Raw genomic sequence first — 23,525 nt, 5'->3', positions numbered from 1 at the left:
ACAGGCATGTTACTGGGAAAAATAAATGATATTTGGGTATTTTTATTCATAGTTTATTTTTTTCTGACTGAAATAAAAAAAGAAAGAGGCAGAGACAGAGAGAGAGAGAGAGAGAGAGAGAGAGAGAGAGAGAGAGAGAGAGAGAGAGAGATAGTTTATAATAATACATCATAGATTAGATCGACCAAACAGATTATCATAATGCCTTTTCGCCACAGTCCATACAGTCAGTCCATAAAGATTGTCTGTTCCTCGTGTCGATAGGGAATGAAGAGCTGCCAACTTCCACTTTCCAATATATTTCTGGATATCGCTCACAGTAAATAATTCTTTGACCTCGTCGGATGCGTTTATCCCACAGACTTGATTCACATTTCAGTTTTTCTGCGTAACCAGATGCAAAGCAAATATCCAATGATTCCACACAGCATCCACCAGGGCAAAAAGTGGCTACGATATGTTTCCAAATGAACCTATAAAAGAGAAAAAGATATATTTTTTTGAGATTTTTCATAACATTTAAAGGCAGCAAGGGTTTGAGAATGGAGTGAGTCTTATCTAGACACCTGGAAAATGCATAAAATACACACACACACACACACACACACACACACACACACCCTCACCCCTGCTGAGCAGCTGCAGGTTGCGTCCCTCCTCCTGCACCTGAAGCTGCAGCACCTGTTGCAGCAGCTCCTGCCGAAGAGTCTCTTGCACTAATCCCATCCTCTCCAGCTTCTCCCCATTGAGACGCAGCAGCGCACGGCCTGGCAGGTGACAGGTGAAAGCAGAGAGTGAAAACAGGCCTGCTTTCCCTATACCAAATATATATCAAAACAGTTTGAGCTTAGTCTAGATTATCTTGGCAGTGTCACCTGTGATGGCGTGGTGCGAGAAAGCTTCTACGTAGGTTAGGTAGTTGTGCGGACAGTGTTTCTTCAGCCATCTACAGACATCTTGCTGTGACCAGAGCACCACAGGGCGGATCAGGCTGGGCTGGGTCGGGCTTGTGTGGTATATCCCATAGTTGTCGCTGGAACGATACTGCAGCCAGGAAAACACACAGACAAATACAGATAAAAGACTGAGAGAAAGCCAAAGAGAAGACGGACATGTATTAAATCTGACATCTGCTTCTTGTCCCTTTTTACTTCCAATTTAATGTTCGTTCCACCCGCACCATTATCTCCTGTCATGCCCCTATATTTGACCTTGGCTGCCACTGCGGGGGTGAACATCCCACATCCATTAAGTGATCCGATCTGACACCCAGAGGTGTGCGTCTGCAGGGAAGCGTCTCATAATAAACCATGATGCACACACGGGGCATGTGTGTTGCCATGAACACACAGAAGTGGCTTCTCTTTGCGCAGTGTGTGATCTGCAACCACTGCTGCTTGGTCAAACTTCTGCTATGGAAGTGCTAAGCTTCTTATGCTGGACACAGATATAGACACAGGCAGGCAGAGAGAGAGAGACACACACACACACACACACACACACACATCAGGAACGGACAAGAACTGACTTCTATAAGAGCAAGAACGTGTTTTAAACTCATTAAAGCGATGGGGATGATCATGACCGTGTGTGCATGCAGATCAAACACTGTGTAGATGTGAATTTCTAAGTTGTCTGGCAGATCAGTGAACATATAGCAGCTCCGAAAACAGCAACAGAACAGACCGAGGAGTGTGTAGGCCATTTTGATCATGAGATCCAACTCTTTAATCTTATAGATGTAGCCTACAGGATGTACAACTGTGGAGGACTAAAGTGAGGCCTTTGATCATTCATTCAGTTTTAAAAATTCAATGAATTCAGCGGTCTCTCCTTTTTAACTCAGATTTTCTCTGGTGCCTCAAAGAAAACTCGATCTACATTTAAGTGTCAGTGGGGCAAAAGCTTAACTTGTTAAAGTATAACTGTTGACTTTTTGTGCTAACTCAACATCTTACTTTTCAATCCATCCAATTATATTTTTTCATCTCCGTTATATTTTTCATAATATGCCATTAGCAATTCATTATCTTCTGAGGCATTTTTGTAACATTATGCATTTTAATATAATAATGTAACTTTTAGATTTAAAAGTTGTTTTCAGTGGAAATTGTGTTTGTAATTTATAAAAAAAAATATATATTTTTTAAAATTAAAATAACATATTTTTTCATTCATACACTCCTGTAACATTTAAATTAGGTGGCTAGTGAATGGTGCTGCCTGTTGCACTGTACAGTCTCCACTGGTGGGTTAGTATGTCATCATTTTGACATCTGAATTGGGCTTCTATATGGACGCTCACTCTGGATTATGGCACAAGAGATTGGCACTTCCCACTCTGTGTGTTTCTAACACTGTTACAGAGGGAACATTTTCTCAAAACATCAATAAGACAGTGTTTTAGGAAAGCATCAAACAGGCAAGGGCTTTCAATATGCAGTGCTTTCCCCAGATGTACACATGTTGCCTTTCTAGTGATAATCTGATTTGTTTGATGTTGTTTTATTTCACCATGCTCACATTTGCCACTGTGATCACACGCTGGAAAACAAAATGCTCTCCCATTGCATTTTCATAACAATAACCAACAGAATTTGTTGTTGTGGTCTTCTCATTATACAGAGGTGAAAGCATGAAAGATGATGGTAGGCAGATGATAAAGAGACACTATAGTGGTTGTTTATTGGCTTTGTGTCTTTTCTCAGGATCTCTCTTACAAACCTCTGTTGGAAGTGAAGTATGTTAGTGAGGAATCTGCAGAGGCATGGCAGTTAAGAGTACAATATGTGGAAAACCACAATTTAATTGGTCTCAGTTAAAATAGACCTGACTGAAGTGGGAAATGCTGTGGGAATTGTGGAAAAAATGAAAATACTGTACATAGCATGGGGACATCCTCCAAAAATATAACACTGATCAAGTTTATTTTTCCTCAAGACAGCATAGACGGAAAAAAAACACACTAACCACTACATTATATGTGTCTAAGAGGACTGAAGCAAACAAACAATGCGTTCTACAAAACTCTGTTATCAGCCCAACCCAGTTCTATGTCCGCAGCTTTAGCTTTTGCTTACAACCCCCTTTTAAAGAGTCTTTCACGGGGTAAAGACAAAGGCACGGGCACTGCGAGTTGCAACCGAGGGCTTTAAAAGAAGCCAGTTTACAGCGCAAATGGATTGTCTCTCTTGACAGCACAGGCGGTGTGAGCAGACAATGCACTATATCAGATAATATTAATGGGACCAATATCAACGGCAAAATTCAATTTAAACTGGAACAGAACGGCCACTGGTTGTGAATGTGGCGACGTCTCACATAAAGAGATCTGTAAAAAGGATTTGCACGGCCCCGTATAACCCTGCGAGAGCAATCACAGTCCGCATAACATCAACCATTAGGTATCAGACTAAATGCTGTTCCTTTCAGTCCTCAGCCAGCAGACTCGGCGCTGCTGCAGCGTACACAGAGTGTTGGAGGACCTGTGCTATTTAAAGCCATGCTAAAAGGCTGTTAGAGCCCACCAACCCGCTGGGGAGAGAGCGTCTTCCATTCTCTGCTAACAAAGTGCCCATTTGCAACAATGGATGTTGACCGGCCTGCATTTCCCACACGATGAAATTTCTTCCAGACGTTGTTGTGCAGAAATCTGAGAGAAGAGTTGCTGAGCGCCAGTGAAAAGCCTCTGCATGCAGTCTCAAGTCGATACGACAACAGAGAAAAGATTAAGACAGTTTTTACATTATTTTTTTAAGCGGGCATAAGATAAATTAACCTCTTTTTTGTTTTGTCAGTATCTGCATTACATATAAAGCTACAGAAGGATTGACAGTTAATCCCTTTTACACTAGAAATGGGGTCAATGTGTTAATCATGATTCTCTTGCTTTTCTTAAGCAAAGTAGACAAAGATAATGCAATGTGCAGCAAATTACTCGTGTTTCTATTCAGTGGATTAGTAAAAGGCTTAAATGATCTCTTACCGCATATAATGCAACTATTACTGTTCCTGTGAATTACAATGATGATTATCAGCTAAATATTAAGTAATTGTCACCATCTTAGATCCAACTAAGGGCACAAACAGAATGGCTAGTTGCTGATTCATCCGTTTTAACAATATTATAGTTTTTTTGCCTTTTGTCCAGTACATTTTGCTTAATTAAGCAGAATCATGCTTAATGAGGCAGGGCGATGCTGTGCTTGATCCAGGAGAATAACAAAAAACCTGGGAGCATCCTGCAACATCAGTCCAAGAACAATGGTGCAGTGTTCGACATGCAGCTGATCTAGTGTAGCTGTACCTGCAGGGCCTCTGTGCCAGGCTGCTGGAGCAGCTTCACCGCTCTGCCTCCTGCTGTTTTCTGTCCACGCCCATCATGCCAGGTTAGGTTCCCACCTGTCCGCCGACTCAGCTGGTGCTTGAAGTCCTCAGGCAGAGCCCGGTACTCCACAGCTGGCCTGCAGAAACTGAAACTGGATGCGGCTGGAGAGATAAAAGGGGGAAGGCATTTTGATTTGACAGTCGGAGCTGACTATAACCACTGGCAATGTAAAAACAGTGGTTATAGTTCTGCCAAACTGCCTCACTAACAGTAACTTGAAATAATAAGCCAGTGCTTCATGTATGCGTGCCAGCGAGGTGTAAAACACCCTGGAACCCTGTTGTTCAGTGATGATCTCATTATCAGGTGTCTCTAAACTGAGCAGGCAGGAGGCAACGTTCAAAGGCTTTTCAACCCGGACTAGCTCCCAGCTAATTCCAGGAAGTTTACACTCTAGCACCACTATTACTTGGTGCAGATCTCGTAGGTGAATGTCGCAGCTGAGAGACGAGCCACTTTCTCATCATTATGAGGCAGCCTGTAGGCAGAGATCCAAACCCACTCAACAGCAGGTGGCTTCCTAACATCCAGTAATGAAAGAAAGTGTGGAACTACAGTAAACACACGGTTACTGCTACAGAACCTGGCAGAAAGCCACGGGTCATTACTGATTCATGTGCCAGATTGGAAGGATTTTCTTAGCGTGTTTGAAGCGATGTGAGCAGCTGCGCGTGTGTGTGATGTTCATTTGAATACCTTAAATTGACTCAGAGAGTTTGATTGAAACAAGGACAGAACGAGAGAGACCGTCAAGGGGATGCGGATTTGAGGAGATGAAAGGGTGTCTTTTGGTTTTCGAGCTTCCTGCCCCTCCTTTGTGTCACTCAACATTGCCTGTTCCAGACCCCCAACTGAGAAACTGAAGCTATGCTGCAACCATCCAGACAAACCAGGAGACTGCAGAGCATGTTATGATGGATACAACTTCATGTTCTCTGTTCTGTGTGTTGTAAACATTAGCTATGTTTTTGCTTCTTTAAGATGTAGCTTCAGGACAAGCCAATAACTGAACTGTTAACAAAGCCCCCATTATGCAACAATATCTGTGTGTGTATGAAACCTCTCATACACTGTAATTACTCCTCCAGGCTGCTGCTGTAAACAAGACTGTGCTCTTTGCTAGATTAAATAAGGATTATTAATCCTTAATTTTTGTCTAAGTAAAATATGAAAGAGGAAGTCACTAAGTACCAGACATAACATTGGTTGAATCTTCAATAGGATTAAAGGTAGATGTGGGGATTAGGTGGAATGATTAGAGATTGATGAGTCTTAAAATGAGTCGATGCAAGAAAAACATCCAGCTGCCAAAACTGACCGTCACACCTCATGGTCAGTGATACTATGGTGACAAGGGCGCTGTCCGTTTCAGCACCAAGCCACTGTCCATCAATAGATCATCCTGTGTCCTCCGCTTGTTCCCTGCATTCGCTATTATCTTCCTATAGGCGCTTATAGTGAGTTTAAAGTGACCTAATCGTACTGTATGGTATTTTTTTTTTAACCTTCTAATGTATTAGGCTACTATAGGATTTTCGGTGGTAATTTTTACCTGTAGTATATTTTAAAGTTTTGATAGTATCATTCTAATATTTAGGCTACTACAGGGTCACTACAGTTCTTCTTCGCTGCAGTTTTTACTCAACCAGGTGCAACCGCTCACAAACCTGGCAAACCGGTCTCGCAAGTAGCCCAAAGTTAAACTAACCCATGCGTGGCTGTAGCTAAGTTTTGATTTGATTTGTACACTGTAAGCCCATCGCATGCAATTTAAACCCTCAGTAGTTTGCCTACCGTCCACGGCCATGGCGCACCGTGCGTCCTCGTCCCGCGGTGGGTCTAGTAAAAGTCTCCCATCGTCTCCGGTAAAGCGACCGACAGGCTGCAAGTCCCGCGCTCACCTCCCCTGTCTGCGCCGCGCTCCGCTCTGTTTACCGATAAACTTTGCGCTGCTCTGCCACAGCTGCTCGGCGAGGTCTAGCAGGCGGAATGACGCTCCATGTCCTCTGTAGGCCTGATGATGAAATGCCTAAACCAGCTCACCTCATCCTGCTGGAGTCTAGTACAGGCTGAAGTTGTGTAAAGACAGCAGGAATGTCCTCAAGCTGCTGGCTGACTGGTTCTCCTGGTGCGGACCTGTGTGTGTGTGTGTGTGTGTGTGTGTGTGTGTGTGTGTGTGTGTGTGGTTTATCTTGTGTCGTGAGAATCAGATGCGCGGCTTTTTCTCAAGAGCCTGCATGAGCGCAGTGAGCTCAAAGTGCAGCCCCGGGCCCTGTAATTACCGCAGCCAGTGGAGACTTTGAAAACAGCCGGATGAAAAGCCTTCTCCCCACTGCAACATTCACCATAAGGAATTCCCCCTTTGCCTTTCTTAAAGAATGGGCGCTCTGTGCGTGCCGGTGGGCAGTAGGCCATCTCTGTGATGGACCCTCTTTGTGGAGCTTGGCCGGAGGAGCTGCAGGACATCACAGCGGATTTCACAGCGACCCATGGAGTGATCTTATTATGCCCAGCACTAACCACATTTTGTCTTACAATAACTGATAGCTGCAAATAAAAAAGTTGGGTAAGCTATGACCTCAGTTGGTGTTCATCATAGGGCGCGAAACCACCAATATTAACAAAAATCAATCATACATTCAGAAAAGCAGTAATTAGTTTTTTTTATGATAATATCCTATCTTCATATAACTTACATCAGTTTGATACTACTGCACCTGAGGTACACTCAATTTACGCCATAAAGACATAAAAAGAAGTCTTAAAAGAATGGCAAACTGAGTTTAGCTGGGTTTATAGCCGCTGCCTGCAGTCTGAGGCGCTGTAATGGGGGAAAAGCTGAGGCAGGGTCCCTAAGGAGTCTGGCCTGAAATGCCTTTTGTGGTTCTCAAGTGTATAATTATAAATATTTTATATTTTTATTTCACACTGCACTGGTTTTGAAACAGGGTTTGGTTGAAGTCGACAAAATTGCAAACAAGTAAAACTTTCTCAAAAATATGATACAGCAACTGTTGTGTTGTCTGGGACAAACTGGGACAAGCAGGAATAAAAATGTGTCTAGGTGTTTCCTGTGCAGACTGAAACAAAGTTGTCCTCGACAGATTTTGAATACGGATGATTAGCGCTATCTCAATTAGGGCTGTATCCAGTAATTGATCAGTAAATGAATGTGTGACAGACACAGATTACCATAGATGGAATACTGTCAGTGTGGGGATGAGAGGAAAGTGGAGGGGGGCCCAGAGTCACCTCATAGGGCCCATAATTCCTAGCTACGGCCCTGCTTACAATAACAGCAATAAGACAGTTTGGGCTGGAGGGTGTGGCACTCTGGGTGCTGAACTCCAATGGCCTGGTGTTGTGCCGTCCCTCTGGGTTTTGTAGCATCATAACTGACCAGAACAGATCCCTACTAGTTTTCATGCTGCGTCATGTGACTGATGCTTATATGAAGTGACTGCACACTAAATAACAGTCTGTCACGTCTTCTCCCACATCCTCCTACAATCAATGCCTGAATCACTCCCAGTGATCTTCTCATTCACCACTGGTGGTTGCTGCCTCAATTGGCTCGAGCCTGAATTTTCAAAACATTGGTCGCAGAACACCACATGGGATTACACACACCCAGTGGACTAGACTCAAGTTTAATTGCCAGGAAGTGGGCATGAGTGGAGTTCCTGCAGTTGTTTCTGAAAGAAAAAAAAAAACATTGAGCATTGGGGTTCATCTTAAACTTTAAGCATGGGCACATTTGGCCTGGTTAGAGCACTAAAAGATGAAAGGGACCCCTTGAATTAATAGTTTCCACAGGAGAGAACATCAAAGAGCCTCAAATATTAATAGTATACTTTGGAGGTTTACGCTGAGCGGCTGCCTTTTGTTTTACTGTTTAACTAAGGAATTATTTTCCAACCACACTCTGTTTTTTTTTTTTTTTCTGGCTCATTTCAGAATGATCCAGAGACTTACACTACTTTTAGACCAAATGTTAACTATTATATCACTTTGGCCAAAAGGTGGAGCTAATAGTTTATTATTTAGTAATAAATAGTTTATTCAATGTTTGCTGCTGTTGATTAATTCAAGAAAGGAGATTAAGTATTTGGGGAGAGAAAGTAGAAACTGTGGTGTCACTTGAGGGCGTTCAGTGTTCTCCCCTCCACATCCAAACACTATAACACAAGGTGGCAGTCTCACTCTGTCAACAGTGTCAGATACTATATGTTGGTATTCAGGAATTTGGGTAGTAGCTATGAACACTGTTCAGTGTTTTATCACACTTACAAGCAAAAGTAAATCATGTTTGCCTATTTATCCAGCTCAAATACAGTAGCATGAAGGATTATTATTAAAATGAAGGATGGAGGAAAATAGGAGACAAATTTGACAACCAATTTTGAGTAAAAAAAAAAGCGTATTAAAACTAAAAAACTAATGCCATACAGATGTAAATGATGTGCCTTCTAGGGCTAAGTGGGGTGGAGTGTGTGTGTGTGTGTGTGTGTGTGTGTGTGTGTGTGTGTGTGTTGCGGTCTCCAGATGTGTGCACAGTGCCATGAGCTCTGCCAGTGCAAACACACTCAACCTCTTGGCCAAGTGTGAAGTGTGCCGCTGACCTCTGCCTCCACATGTGGCCACCAAATTAGGTTTGCTCATGCCAACATTTGTCTTACTAAATGACTGTTTTCTCAAGATGTTAATGCCTCAAAATGAATTCATTTTCACATGTGCCAAAGAAAGAGCTTCCACTCACTCAAAATTGTCCTAAAAGATTGAATTGAAACAGAGACAATCTTAAAAAGCACATAAAGGCACATTTCATAAACTTAAATAAATAGGTGTGTTCCAGCAAAGGAAACAAGGTTCAGGTCTGTGAAGAGCCAATTACTCCTGTTTGTTCTTTCACATGGATGTGAACATACAACAGCGGATATAGGCCACTCTAAAACATACCCACACTGCTGCAAAACAAACAAGACTTAAAGTGGTTTCTAACCCTCCAACATTTTCTCCTTGAACTCTCCAACAATTTCATTCATTTGACGAATATTAGCTACTTTGGTTCTTTCTTTTTGCATGTTGACACATTGTGGTGCATTTTTCTCCCTGTAAGGTTATCTTCAAAACTGTTGATGAAGTAACATTTTCAGAAACCTCTGGAATAAGCCAAAGCCGGTGAACAGACTTGGGTTATATAATACTTGACAATAATTCATAGCAGTTTTAACAAGCATGTAGTATAGGATGAATAGAGTTTACTGCATCAGGAAAATATTTAAAAAGTCTTAACGTTACTCCTTGTATCATGCTGTATGGCAAACCCGACCCATCTGTTACACCAAGCAAGCTAAAACAAAATGCTAAAAATTATTTGCAAATACAATTTGAACTAGGTCTGTCAGTCAAGCACTGCCAGTGCCATACAGTGTAGTCCCACATTGACTTTGATGAAAACATAAAACCTACTTAAAAGGATTTACAAGCAGGCTCAGAATGTGGACCATTGGTGTTAAAATCAAACAGAAATGGAAAAAAGGGGAATGGGATAATCAAAAATGTAAACACACCTATGGTGCATAGACTTCCATACAAGCACATATGGTGCATTGATTTATGTGCACACAGATACAGACAGACACAGACATTTTCATAGTGCTAACCCACCCAATTTTTTTTTCCATTTATTGGATTCTTCACTTTTTTCCAGGCGAATGAGGCCTCACCCTGTTCATAACATAGCTCTGATGAGAGGCGCGTGAACAGCTTACGTCTGATGTAAGCGTCACGATGGGCAGGTGAGTGGAAGCTGAAACAGCTGAAGCACTGTGATGCCATTCAGGGAAAAGTCTGGGTGGAGCCGCCGCTGGCCGGCAGAAGAAAGCTGCACTTGTTTGGCAGAACCAGAAAGCCTGAGCCTCGATTCTGTGTGTTCTGCAGTATGTTTCACATGATACAATGAGAGCTTGTTTACAAAGCAAGGGGTTAAGGAGCTGTGGGGGGAATATGTAACACACAGCTACACACACACACACACACACACACACAGGGTGTTCCCAGGTAAAAGAGGTGGGTCCTGGTACAAACAGGATACAGGAAATGGCTTTTTAACAAGGACCAATCAAAAGATCCCTCTGAAATAATGGATACAATGTTACTTCTGTTCCAGCAACTCCAGGCTAACACGCACTAAGCAATAAATAATTTCTAGGATTTCTGGGATAAACAGTGGTCTTAACTAATGCTGAAATCACCCAAACCATTTCAGATGCTCAAAACCACAGACCCACAAAAAAAAGCTTTTGTGGTTGAAACGTCCTTCGATGATAAATAGAAATTGTGGTACTTTGTTTGCTCTGACCTGGGCCACTTTCCTTTGGACAGCTCTCTGCACAGCCACACACTCAACTTTGTGAACTGTATAATGTTGAGGTACAGTTTTACCTTGTAAGGGAAAGGCATACTCTTTCTGATGCTGTTCTGCTTTTCACCAAGGTTACAGAATAAAGGACCAGATTGGAAAGGACAAAATGTTTTCAGCAATTTTGGATAGAGGGCGCAAGGAAAATAGTTCTCTATTCAAATACAAAAATGTTGTTGTTGGCTTTTTAGTGAAAAGCAGCCTGGCTAAATTACATCAGATGCTGCCAGGTTAGCTGTGCTCTCTGTGGTGAGCTAATTCTACTGTACAAAGACGTGTGTTGTGAATGGGTGTGCTGGTTTGAGGGGCAAGGCACTCGGAGGCCTGGGTGTGCAGGTTTCAACACACACGCTATTTGTTTTTATTTGTTCCCATTCCTGGAGGTTTGCTGTTAGGTTTGGAGAGAGCCTGAGTCAGTGTGTGAAGTGAAAAACCCCAAGATGTGCAACGGATTTGGCACTAGAGAAGGAAAGACCGCCAAGCCGTCCCAAAACACACAGGAACATTAAAACCACAGGAACATCATTACTATTCAGTCTGACATGAAAAAGTTGTAGCATGTAACATGTTATGGTTAAGCCAGCAATATGATTGTGAAAGTCAAATGCTGTGCAACATCCTTAGGACAATGATACAGAGGCAACTTTTTGAGGCAACTACACAGGACGCTGCAGTTGATGTGAATAACACAGTGGGCTTTTAAGGAACATTCGTATCATTAAAAATAATGTTGGTCAATGTTACTGGCAACTTTTCTCATCCACCTTAGCTCAAAATGTTGCTCATGTACTCCTGTAGCCCTAATTCTCCATGCTTGGATTGCATCAAATAAACATTTAAACCCTTTTTCATTTCCACCATTACACTAATGTCCTGAAAATAGACAGTTTATTTTGGGACGAGGCACAGTGTTGTACAGTCTGAAGCTCTGGCGGTAGTTATTATTTCCTCTCTGTTTTACAATGATGTCACCATGGGAAAGTTGCTCAGGCTTTAGCCTCAGCGCTGATTGGTAGAGGTCGCTGTCAAACTAGATGTATCATACAGAAGGGATTTCTATAGAGTTTAATACTACAGAAATACTACAGAAATAACACTGACTGCGAAGGCAGGTCTCTCCCCGCTCCCCCGGTGTCACACTGGTGTTACTTTGAGGAGGTTGAGTGGGAGGAGATATGCAGATGGTGCCAGTGGGACCCTATTAGTGGCGTCAGTAGTCCCCCAAACTCACAGTGGACTGTTGTCACTCTGACAGAGTCCACCACACCCAAAGCCAGCATCAGGGTCAACATTCACAGGGTGGCACTCTGGTTTATAACACTTGTTCACAGCCCAAAGGTTGTACTGCATGGCTCGGATTCTTCTTATTTAGGTCACATTGTAAATGCTGTAGTTATTTATTTTTTTTCTGAGTGTGTGTGTTTTGTGATATCCAGTTTTGTCAGAGACCTGGAATTTCAATCATTTTCACATCAAGTGGATGGATTAGAATATTTAGGATATTTTATTTTCAAGCAGAGCTTGCCCTTTACGGAGGCATATTTTTTCTTCTGTGAGATCACTTTTATCTCCGTTTGAAGCCTCCTTTCCCTAAGCTTTGGAATTTTAACAAGTGGATATACCACAATGCATTTTGTGACGGCTTTGAGTCACTTTGTTGTTGTGACACTTTTTTCGTCACTGGTCGAAACCAAGTTCTACAGACCGTTCCAGTATAACCCCTATAAGGCTGGGCCCAGTCAACACCATGATCCAGGGAAACCCACCAGCAGACACAAGTGAGTGATCTCTCTCTCTCTCTATCTTAATTCAAATCTTACTTTGCTTTGGCAGAGTTTTGTATTTTAAAGCCAGGTAGAAATCACATCTCTGTCACACCTCTAATCTGTCCTCTTCTTCTGCTCTCTGGAAGGAACCACTGTGCCTATGTGGTTGAAAAGACAGTGTCCTTCACGGTGCAGGATGGGGCAGCCCCCTTTGTAAAGGCTGAGTACAACAAGTGTTCCTGGGGTCAGAAATGTCCAACTCTCCTGTGAGTGAACCACATCTCATTATATCATTTTGATATATAGCCCTGATAGCCTGCTTTGTCATGAAAGAAAAAGGTTATTCCTGTCACTTCTGGGAATATGTGTGAAAAATATGTGATTGTCAAGTAACAATGTATCTCAGTTTCTAACTGATGGTTGGTTGACCCCCTCAGGTATCGTCTGATGTACAAACCAATCTACAAGGTGGCACATAAAACTGTCACAGAGCTGGAGTGGCGTTGCTGCCCAGGATACTCTGGCTACGGCTGTATGGAGGGACCTCCAGCTTACCAACACCCCATGAAAATGATGCCACCGTTCAAGGGCCCGCCATTCAAAGGCCCACAGTTTAAGGGGCCTCAGTTCAAGGGCCCACAGTACAAGGGTCCGATGTTCAAGGGTCCAATGTTCAAGGGTCCGATGTTCAAGGGTCCACCCGTTAACGCTGTTGTGAAAGCCAACCCATGGAGTCAACCCAAAGGACCTCCCGGCAGTATTCACTCTTACCCCATGCGCCACTTTGGGCCCCAGATGTCCTCCCCCTACCCAGACACCTCCTTTGAGCCTTATCCCTCTGAGCCAGAGCCGATGCCAGACCACCAGGAACCACATCACACAGAGCACGAGCACGAGCAAGATCAAGAGCAAGAGCAAGAGCAAGAGCAAGAACATGAACATGAACATGAGCAGGACCATGAGCACAGTCATGGGCCTGAGGAACACGTCCCAGAGGAAACAGCTCCCCCCTCTGGTGGTGAAGAGGCTGAAGGTGAGACCAAATACTTATCTTATTTTTATAATAACAAAATATAGCCACATAAAGAGTTGACATTTTGATGATCAAAACTTTCACTGTATTTCTAATATCAAAACATTTTATTTAAATGTCCCCTCTTTTTATTATGTTTATTGTGTTTGTTTTGGAATTAAATGCTGAAATGGTCCTTTAGGCACTGAGTAAGTTCCATGATGCTAGTACCCATGAAACCCATTCAAAATGCATTAGGGTCAGTGGGAAAAGCATTTTTTTTTAATTTTTTTTTTTATTATTAAGTTATGTCCTATAATCACATTAGTGATTTGTAATGACAATGTGACTCTTTTAAAGAAAGTTTTTAATGTTACTGATCAAACTAATTCATTTTGAACAGTGTTCAAAGTCTAACCAGCTTTGTGCAAATGAAGATAAAGTGTACTCTTTGTCTGTGCCAGTGTAAATAGCTGTTCCCTGTCTCTTTAGGCCAGGCTGTAGACAGCGAGACAGAGGAGCGTCTGGATCGAATGGAGGAGGACGTGCAACGTCTGAACCAGGGACTCGAGACCCTGAGGGGAACAGTGAATGGACTGGAGGACGGACTACGAGCCTCGTTGAGAGAAGACGCCAACAGGATGCTCTCTGCTCTGCTCTCTGCTGCCCCTGGTCCCGTTCCTGCTCCGGCGCTGGCCTCCAGTCACTCCATTGTAGGCTTCGGGGACATCCCTGCCGGAGACCCCGAGGCCGAGGGTCTGGATGGTAGACATGTGTTTCCAGGCCTGGGGGAACTGACCGGGAGGGTGGAGGAGCTCAAGGCAGAGCTGCAAGCCAAGACAGCAGAGCTGCAGGAACTCAGAGCAACAGTGATGGGTCATGATGGCGCATTGAAGAAGCTGTCGAGTGGGGTAGGGGTAGGATCAGGCTCCACTGGCACTCTGGGGGGAGACACCCAGAAGGCTATGGAGAAGTTGGCGGATGCCAAGCTCAGTGGGGCCAGGGCAGAGATCCTGGGTGGGTTTGAGAAGCGCGTAGAGAGCACAGAGGGCCGATGTGAGGAGAAAGCTGGGGAAGTGCGTCGTCAGTGCCAGAGGGAGCAAGGTGAGAGGCAGGAGCAGATGGAGCAGGCCCTGGAGGGCAGCACCACGGGCTTGAGGACAGAGCTGGGAAACCTCCAGGCACAGATCCATGGTCTGAAGGATTCAGACAGCTGCTGTGGTAGAACGAATGGTCTGGCTGAGAGGGTGCAGCTGCTGGAAATGTCAGTGGCAGGCCTCAACCAGTCCCAGGGGCACCTGAGGGTGGAGCTGGGTGGACACAAGGACCACATAGAGGGCATGCTGGAGGGACGGCTGGGGTATGTAGAGGCCAAGCTCAACATGACTGGGAAGATGAAAAGTGGTGAGACGGGAGGGAGAAGTGAGACGGGCCTGGAGGACAGACTGGAGGGGAAGCTGAAGGCTCTGGAGGGCCGTTTGCTGATGGCTGTGGAAGAGCTGGGAAACGCCACTGCCCCCGCCCTGCTGGAGGGCCACGCTGTACCCACCCTGGAGACAGAGCTGGAGTCCCTCAGAGGGAGGCTGGAGATGGATGTGGACCGAGTGCAGAAGCACCTGAGCAGCCTAGAGGTTCTCTGCTCTTCCTCCTGCTCCTCCCCTTCAACCCCTTCTGCCATCCAGGGCGACGCTGCTGCATCAAGTGTTAACCTGGCAGAGGAGGAGAATGTGAAGGGGATGTTGGACATGCAGGTTGACCGTTTGAACAGCCTCAACACCACACTGCAGAACCTCCTGAACCATCTGGCCCTCAGGGACCAACAGGGAGGAGCAGAGGGAGACTCCTCCATCCAGGGAGAGCTCACAATCCTCAAGTTCAATGTCCGCTCTGTCAACCACACCCTGAGAGGCCTTCAGGACTCTGTGGGGACGGTGGTCCACCAGGTGGGTCACGCCAACAGCACCTGGCATGAGAGAGAGACGCGTCTAGCCCAGCAGATGAAGGGAGTGGTCCAGCTGGTGGGACGGCAGGCGTCCATGCTTGGGGCCGGGGAGCGCAGACTGACCCGACTTAAGGGTGAGCTGCAAGAGATGAAGAGGCGGCTAGCTGGGGAGGTGCAGGGCTGCCGGAGCACAGCGCTGGGGGTCCAGAAGGAGGTGATTGAGGTAGGAGGGCGTGTTGCAAATGTGGAGGACCGGTGTAAGGGCCTGAATCACATGGCAGATGATCTGGAGAGAATCAGGGAGGAGCTGGAGAGACAGTCGGATGGGCTACTGTCCCAAGTCAATGGGACCCTCTCCAGCCACGCTCAGCAGCTGTCGGAGCTGAGAGACGGACTCAGAAACTGCACCTCGAAGGTGGAGCCCACACAGCAGAGTCTAGAGCGGAAGCCAGAGCAGAGACGAGGGGACACCTTCACCTTGATTTAGTGCAGTTGAGTTAGACAATAGATATAAAAAATGAATAAACAAAAGGTACATACTATGCAGGTGTGGTATAAGTCCACTAAAACTTCATCTTATTATTTGTATTGTAAAATACAAAGGTTTAGAACCCGCACTGAGATAAGAATGGTTTTAGTTAGCTTATACTTTGATTATAAAATAAGAAATAAAACCAAAAACGGCAGCTAATTCCCACTGCACTCATAACATAACATTATACTTGGAGGCAGTATCTTGTAATTTAAACCATGACGGTACTAAGTGATAGCCTTGTTGTAATGGACCATTATTCGGAGCCCCAGTGGCTGAGGAACAGACAAACAGCAGCAAACTGTATAGTTTCTGTAAAGTTTCACAAAAAAAGTTCTGACATTGAGTTGTGTTTCACAAAATGTTTACATGTTCATGTTTTTGTATTGATTTTTTTTTTTTTTTAGCTATGTCTAGACTAGAGGTATCCAAGATACTATGTTTTTATACAATTTCAGTTCTTGTGTATTAATTTCTTTTCTAATTGTAATTCTGCATAAAATGTTATTTACATTTCAAGTGCTATTGAGTTCTGACATTAAAATAAACAAGTTTCTTTACAGTTGAACTTTTCTTGGTAAACAGACTTTTCACGAGGAAACAGATATCTATAAAACTGATTTTGATAACTCTAGTGCACTTACTCTTGAACAACCTCTTAACAATGCAGAATTTCAGAAACTAGTCATTCATTTCACTCTGGAGGTGAGACCCATGTGAGCGATGCACAAAAGTGGGAAACCACAAGAGGGCAGCAGAGAAGCATTTGTTTTTTCTGTTTGGTTCGGCTGAGGCAATCTACATGCAAAGTATGAATGTGGGTGTCCCTTCCAGAGATCTGGCTCATGGGGACAGCGCTTGTTTGCCAAAGGAGACTGACAAATTGGCATCAACGCCAAGGTGAGACAGAAAGACAAGCAAGGAGCGCTTCTATCTAGCGGTCCACGCCTTTCCCTCTCTCTCTCGCTGTCTCTCTCTCTCACTCTCTCTTGGCCACTAATTTACTTCCTCTGCTTTCTGAGCACAGTTTTCATTGGACCTTATGATGGGCCATAGGTGACCTTGCTAATAGCTCTCCCCTGTTAGACCCTGTTCCCCTATCGGACAAACAACCATTAAAATGATAGATATGTGGGAGATGAGCCCACTGTTGTGTGAAAATGTTTTGCCCAGAGGCATGCGGTGAATAGTAACTAGGCAAAAACCAGGGAGGAAAGGACAGCAGAGAGGAAATATAGATGGCAAATGTATGTAGGAAGGTCTGGATGATGGAGTGATCTCTAGAGACAAACACAAACACAGGTAATGATACAAATGCATGCACACACACACACACATAAACACACAGACACACATGAACACACACATCTGATACGCTCCAGCACGTACAGAGAGTGAGGGGGAGAGTGAGATCTTCAGTTGTTTCCAGAGGCAACCTGTCACACATTATAACCTTCAAACGACTTCGCTCGTAAAGACACAACACTTGAAATGCAAACAGAAATCCCAAAAAACAAACAAACTATAGTAAATGTAAACAAAATGCCCTGACACAAAAACCTAAATCAGTGTTTCTCAACCTGGGGGTCGAGATTATTTTGCGGGTGTCGTGAGATGATTTATGGGATAGGAAAAAATATATATTTCTACTATAGCTACAAATGTATTATCATGTCTTTTTTTCTGATTTGCTTTTTGCTTTTTTCTTGTGAAAAAAGCAATATGACCTTGGAATTATAAGGTTAATTATAAGGACGATTTTGTCAAAACTGAATTAGTCATATAAACCTATTCTATGAGTATTAACATCTGTGTGGTGTTATATATTTTTTTTTTAAAAAAGAATGATGCAACAAAATGCCCCATCTCCATTTAGCTCAATATTTATGAACTATCCTGAAGGCAGATAGAACCTGATAATTAATCAAATAAAACGACCTGAAAAGGGAAAATCATTCTTTGGTTGAACTGTTCACCACTCTGCATAGCAGGCTGTGATGGGGGTCGAGAGTATAGGCAACACTTTCTTTTAAGGCCAAAAAGGTTGAGAACCACTGAACTAAATCATGGGGTGCAGGTAAATTTGTATTGTATTTTGGGTTAAATTGGAAAAGGAAGCTTGCAAAAAAAAACCTCTCATAACCCTCAACAGTCTATATGGACATACACAATGTGAATCCCACCAAACTGGGGCTTTCACCGCACCCTGCCTTCGTTTGAACTCCCATTCTCTCTCTGCTACATCTTGGCCCTTTTGCTCTATAATTCCACTACATCTCTGTCATTCTTTGATTTTTTTTTTACCTCTATTTTTGTATTCCTCCCATCCCTCCTATTGGTTCCCACCTCACTCTAACCCAGACAACAACACATTAATCTTGTTTGTTTCCAAACAGACAGTTGGACAGAAAGGGCAGTCAGAGCTCTGGTGAGCTTGGCCCCTGAGACTCAGAGTCCCGTCCGCCGCTCACTCATGTATCCTATCCTGAGTTATGCTCCCTGCGCAACTCGCAGACGGTCACAGGCCCAGGAACGCACTCAATAAACAAAGGCCAAACCTGGCACAAAGACAAAGGACATAGAGGACAGTCAGATGGGAGTAAACAATGGGCTGCAGAGGCCCAAAATCAGAATCGCTTTACTTAACATCCTCCATAGATGCTTAAGGAGGATTTTTGCCCTCATTACAGTGATGGCCGGTGAATAAACAGTGTTGATTACAGTTGGCTCAAACATGAAGCACTTCAGGAGAGGGTGGCCTATATCTAGACCCCACTGCTTTTTAGTAATAAGCTCCAGCCTATGCTCTTCACATTATAGCTACAGATGGATGGTGTTGAAATGACCTATTATGGAGATAGTTTATAGATTTGTTCTCAGAATTTGACATTTTTCAAGTAGTAATAAAGTGTATAGCTAAATACCTAAGCTACTGTCCTCTGTTAAACAAGTTGCTGATATAGAGTTACAAAGAAAACTCGATATCATGAAATCCACAAAAAACCTCAAATCAGAACAAATTCCCTCCCATATAGCCCACCACAGCTAGTATTTGTCCTAAGGCAAATGAAAGTAGCTTCAGAAACATGGCATGTAGCAACAGGAATGTCTCAGATGATAAATGGAGCGTTGCAGACAATCTTTTCAGGTAGGGATAAAGGTATCTTGCCACATCGAAAAACGGAGCATCGATTCCTTGAACCTATCTTCCATTGATGTGACGAGGATAAGATACCACTGTCCTTATCTGAACACTTCCCTATGTCTTGCCTATGACACTTAAGGAAAATGGATTCTTGGCCAGAGTTGACTGCCTTAGACGATTTGGCTCAGTTCCCAAAGTGGAGGGTAGATTATGAAGATAAACATGGATAATAGAGGGGGAAATGAATTCCAATCGTCTATGGAAGGAAGATCTTGCTGATTTCATGTGCGTGCAGTGCACAAAGATCCTCCGCACACTTAGATCTATGCAATTTTCATTCTCTTCTATGTAAATTGCATAGATCTAAGTGTGTGTAAATCTTTTTCACTGTGGATGCGAGTGTTTCTCCAGCATCTTAGCTTAGGAGCATGAAAGTTCACGAGGGTCACAGGCGGACATTTCCCAAAGAGCACGCACCGCTTTGAGCTCTCTACATACTCTTTATCTTAGAACGCTACTTTACAGTTGTGTGGTGTTTTTTTTAAAGAGGAATGTTTTGGGATTAAATATTTAAAAACATGAAAAGTTCTATCTCACTGAAAATACATTTCAGCTTGGTACTATGAGCTTCTGCTTTCATAAACTTCAATGTTTCATCTGCCTTTTAGCTATGTCCTGGAAAATAGCAGAGACTGGATAATATAGCCGAGTGGGTCGTAATAACGACATTTAAATAACTTCACTTTTTCATGCTAATAATGAAGCGTAAGAGTAGTAAAGGCTGGTTCACTAAATTATAGGTAAATTGGCTTTCTGATGCACTAGCTCGCACTTGCTAGCTAAGTCTAGCTACACAGCCTAACATCAGGTGGCCTTGAAAAATCATTATTGTTTCCTCACAGGTTATTTTATCTGCTGATGTATAGTATGTGGATGAATGTATGTGTGGATGTATGTGGGTGAATCTGAGTTAACCAATTGGATGTTGAATGACTATTCCATCAGAAAAAGTGTGTAGAACATGTAAGAAAAGGAAGACAAAGGGAGAAACATTGAGTATTATTTTGAATTAAACATCATTAATTACGCAGTAGCCTGACCAGAAGTAATGAGTAAAATGTAATAACTAGTTGTAGCATTATAATGACTGTAAGTAATATACAAGTAAGAAAGGGTGCTTTTACCTGTAATTGTATTAGATAAGTGGCACTGCAGCAGCCTTTTGAAAATTTAGAAAAGTGCTGGATGCGAAGGATAAACTATTTCAACAAGGAAGAAAGCTACTGCGCGCTATCACCATTGCAAATTTCACATTTATTGACAAAATTGTTACGCTTTCGTCAGAGGATGAATTCACACCAAGTGAACAAGACAGATTTAACTTCCACAGAGAGGAGAAACATTACTACACCTGTTTTTTCATGCCAATACTGACAATGTACAATATTCACATATGTATACAAACGTTCTCCTAACGCCTATAGCCTGCTGCTGCTTTACAACTATAAATTGTATAATATATATTCTATAGGTTCTGGATGCTCCTGTTATTTATGATGGCTTCTGCCTGATGTCCTTTACAGGCCGCCCAGGCTAGATTGTTTCTGCACAGGTGTAGTCACTTTCTGTAATGAATGTCCTTCCCCTCTGTGGAAGATAAATCAATGGAGGCAGGGAAGCTTTCTTCCTTTTTTCAGCTAGTTTATTTTTCACCTCCAGAACCTTTTGCGATATTGCATGTATCTACAATTACTGATAAAAGCACCTTTTTTAAAATTTGTATATTATTCAGTAATTACCAGTCATTCTAATGCTCTATAGTTATTACATCTATTTTACTTGGATATTACTTAGTTATTTACCATCATTACTGCATAATTAATGGCCTGTAATTTAAAAGATTACCCAACAAAATAAAGCATAAAGCTGAAGTTGAAGCATGAAGCTTTAAGTTCAAATGAGCAGATCCTTACCATTCACTCACCTTCTGACGTTGAATCTTTCTAAAACATAGTAAGAAAAAGATTGTATTTATTTTTTCCCATAAGAATTCTTAAAAAAGGGTTCAAACCAAACAAAAATTGAAGTAAACCTCTAAATTAATAAAGACCAAGTATTTGCAATAACACCAGTTCAACTGTGAATCTCTTTCTTGGGAGGGGCTACTGATGGGCTTTGCTGTTCAACAACTGTACAACTGTATGTTGTACAAAAGGAAATGCCTCTCGACCAAATAACATGACACAAGGCATTTTATCTGCCATTGAAACTTTGTTGTTGCTTCAAGAGCTCTCCATTTATGTGATAAAACCTGAATCTTGGACTAGTTCCCCTGGAAGCATTAAAAAAGGCACCAGGTCCATTAAGTTAGTGGCCCTCCGGACTGACATCCGCTGGCCCTTCTGGCCAATTTCCAGTTTCTGAACTGGCAAGAGAGGATGTTGACTTACTGAGAGGATGTTGGTTTACTGGCTTTGTCAGATGTGTACTATGGGACCGGTAATGATGTCAATCCAGGACAGCACCAACCTTATACAACTGGTTAATTAGTGGTGCAGCTTCCTGAAGACTGGAAAGCAGGCTTAAAGGATAAGGCTGGTGTTTTTTAATGCATTGCTTACCGTCAACAAATCCTATGAAAATAACAAAATCAGCAATGACTTTGTTGCCAACAAGTCTCGTCCATGTAGCTGGTGCCCAATAAAGCCATGTCCCAGCAGCCATAGAACTCCATTGTATTAAAAAAACGATTAAAAACACGTCAAAGAGCCATGCTGTTGCTCTGGGCAACATATTTCATCATCACGATGCACTGGGCCAACCGACCTTTTCCTCAAACAACTTAATCGACAACTTTACATTTATTGCAGCGATCTCAGGAAAGTAGTTCCGTAGCACCGAAAATAGTCCCCGGCGTAATGAAGAATTTGTTCCCATTTGAATTTGATTTGGTAATAACTACAACAGCCTGACTTTTCGTGTTAGCAATTAGCAGTTAGCAATTTTTAAAATTGAAACTATGTCTTTGTGAGCTGTATTTCAAGGTTTTTAGCTTACAATTGGAGCCAATGACTTCCGGGTTGAAGGCTAAAAATGGTACGTTGAAGTCAGAAAGTAACGGGAGTAGAGGAAACGCATTGTTGATTTTGTTATTTTCATAGGATTTGTTGACGGCAAGTAATGCATTAAAAAACACCAGCCTTATCCTTTAACAGACCGGCATGTGCCACCAATCAATTTTCAGTTGGGTTTTACATAAATTAAAAGTACGATTCCTCTGTGTTCTCCTTTGAAAACTCACTTAACTCCTGGAAACTCAGTCACTCTAATGCAAAACAGAGAGGGAATGACGATGGATTATGAAAAGTATTTTAATTGCTGGTAGGAGGAAATGAACCATTGCTACTTGTTACTTACTGAGCTGAACCACCAGAAGGGCACTGATTTGCTATTTCATTTCGCTTTTATTTATTCAGGTTAGTGCCAGAGAGAGATACTTAAAATCTACTGGTCTGTCATACAGATTTTTGTTTAACCCATTTAATAGATTACCATTGTCACTACAGGTCACTCTCAGTCAAGTCACTATAAATATGGAAATAACAACAATCAGCTGATATCTATTCTGCTAATGACCAGGTCTCAGCTGATTTTTGTCATTCCCCTTAAGAATCTGACGTCTGTCTTTGTTCTGCTTGGTTTCTATGAAAGGGGGGGAGGGGCATAAATCAAGTCTGAGAGTTGTTTGTAGCGCAAAATAAACACACACTGAGCACATAAAATCTATCCCCTCTCACTCAAACTGCTATGCCGAGGACAATGTGGTCTCTCTCTCTCTCTCTCTCTCACCACGAGGGATGACTGGAAAATCATAATTTAAGTCACACCATAAAACAGAAACATGACCGAGCAGCAATTCAAGCCTAACACTCGCCAATGACAACGTTAATGATGCAATAGGAAGCAACATGACGATGAACGGGCATGAAAGGCTATTGTCACTTACTCCTTGTTTTTCCATACACCCAATGTCATCATTTTGTAGTGAAGGAAAAGTGGTCCTCAAATTATCATTGGTGGATCAACTGTGCATTGCATTTAATCTGTAACTCGTTCTGCATGACTTAATTATGAGATAGGAGAGTGACATGAAGAGTAATAGAAAGATTTGCTTGGTGCAGGTCATTTTGTCCTTGACGCTCTCATATTTCCTTTCCCTTAAGGAAAAGGTGAAGTTATGCCATATCAAATATTAAATCTTGAATCTTTTGAATAATTAAGTCCACCAATCTGTCTGATTATAACAAATAGCACCGG

General features: G+C 42.7%; 2 protein-coding genes across 2 annotated transcripts; one reads left to right on the top strand and one right to left on the bottom strand.

The window, feature by feature from the left end:
* Nucleotides 1-138: 138 nt before the first annotated feature.
* Nucleotides 139-6,487, bottom strand: samd10a (sterile alpha motif domain containing 10a). The gene is made up of 5 exons (XM_071900200.2): nucleotides 6,182-6,487; nucleotides 4,307-4,488; nucleotides 876-1,044; nucleotides 627-767; nucleotides 139-473 (listed from the first exon to the last, which is right to left on the bottom strand). The coding sequence occupies exons 1-5, from the start codon at nucleotides 6,192-6,194 to the stop codon at nucleotides 451-453; spliced, it is 528 nt and encodes a 175-aa protein (XP_071756301.1). The 5' UTR covers nucleotides 6,195-6,487; the 3' UTR covers nucleotides 139-450.
* A 5,950-nt stretch (nucleotides 6,488-12,437) lies between these two features.
* emilin3a (elastin microfibril interfacer 3a) lies at nucleotides 12,438-16,383 on the top strand. The gene is made up of 4 exons (XM_071900183.2): nucleotides 12,438-12,589; nucleotides 12,724-12,843; nucleotides 13,015-13,610; nucleotides 14,082-16,383. The coding sequence occupies exons 1-4, from the start codon at nucleotides 12,438-12,440 to the stop codon at nucleotides 16,016-16,018; spliced, it is 2,805 nt and encodes a 934-aa protein (XP_071756284.2). The 3' UTR covers nucleotides 16,019-16,383.
* The last annotated feature ends 7,142 nt before the right edge of the window (nucleotides 16,384-23,525 follow it).

The sequence above is a fragment of the Centroberyx gerrardi genome, chromosome 14, assembly GCF_048128805.1.
Source record: "Centroberyx gerrardi isolate f3 chromosome 14, fCenGer3.hap1.cur.20231027, whole genome shotgun sequence".
NCBI classification, from domain to species: Eukaryota; Metazoa; Chordata; class Actinopteri; order Beryciformes; family Berycidae; genus Centroberyx; species Centroberyx gerrardi.
This window is presented reverse-complemented; position numbering and strand designations above follow the sequence as displayed.

Coding starts and splice junctions, on each gene's coding strand:
- samd10a (XM_071900200.2), bottom strand. Junction 768..875: donor CTCGCACCACGCCATCACAG/GTGACACTGCCA, acceptor GTCACCTGCCAG/GCCGTGCGCTGCTGCGTCTC. Junction 474..626: donor CCTGCAGCTGCTCAGCAGGG/GTGAGGGTGTGT, acceptor TCTCTTTTATAG/GTTCATTTGGAAACATATCG.
- emilin3a (XM_071900183.2), top strand. CDS start 12,438: ATGCATTTTGTGACGGCTTTGAGTCACTTTGTTGTTGTGACACTTTTT. Junction 12,844..13,014: donor CAGAAATGTCCAACTCTCCT/GTGAGTGAACCA, acceptor TGACCCCCTCAG/GTATCGTCTGATGTACAAAC. Junction 13,611..14,081: donor TGGTGGTGAAGAGGCTGAAG/GTGAGACCAAAT, acceptor CTGTCTCTTTAG/GCCAGGCTGTAGACAGCGAG.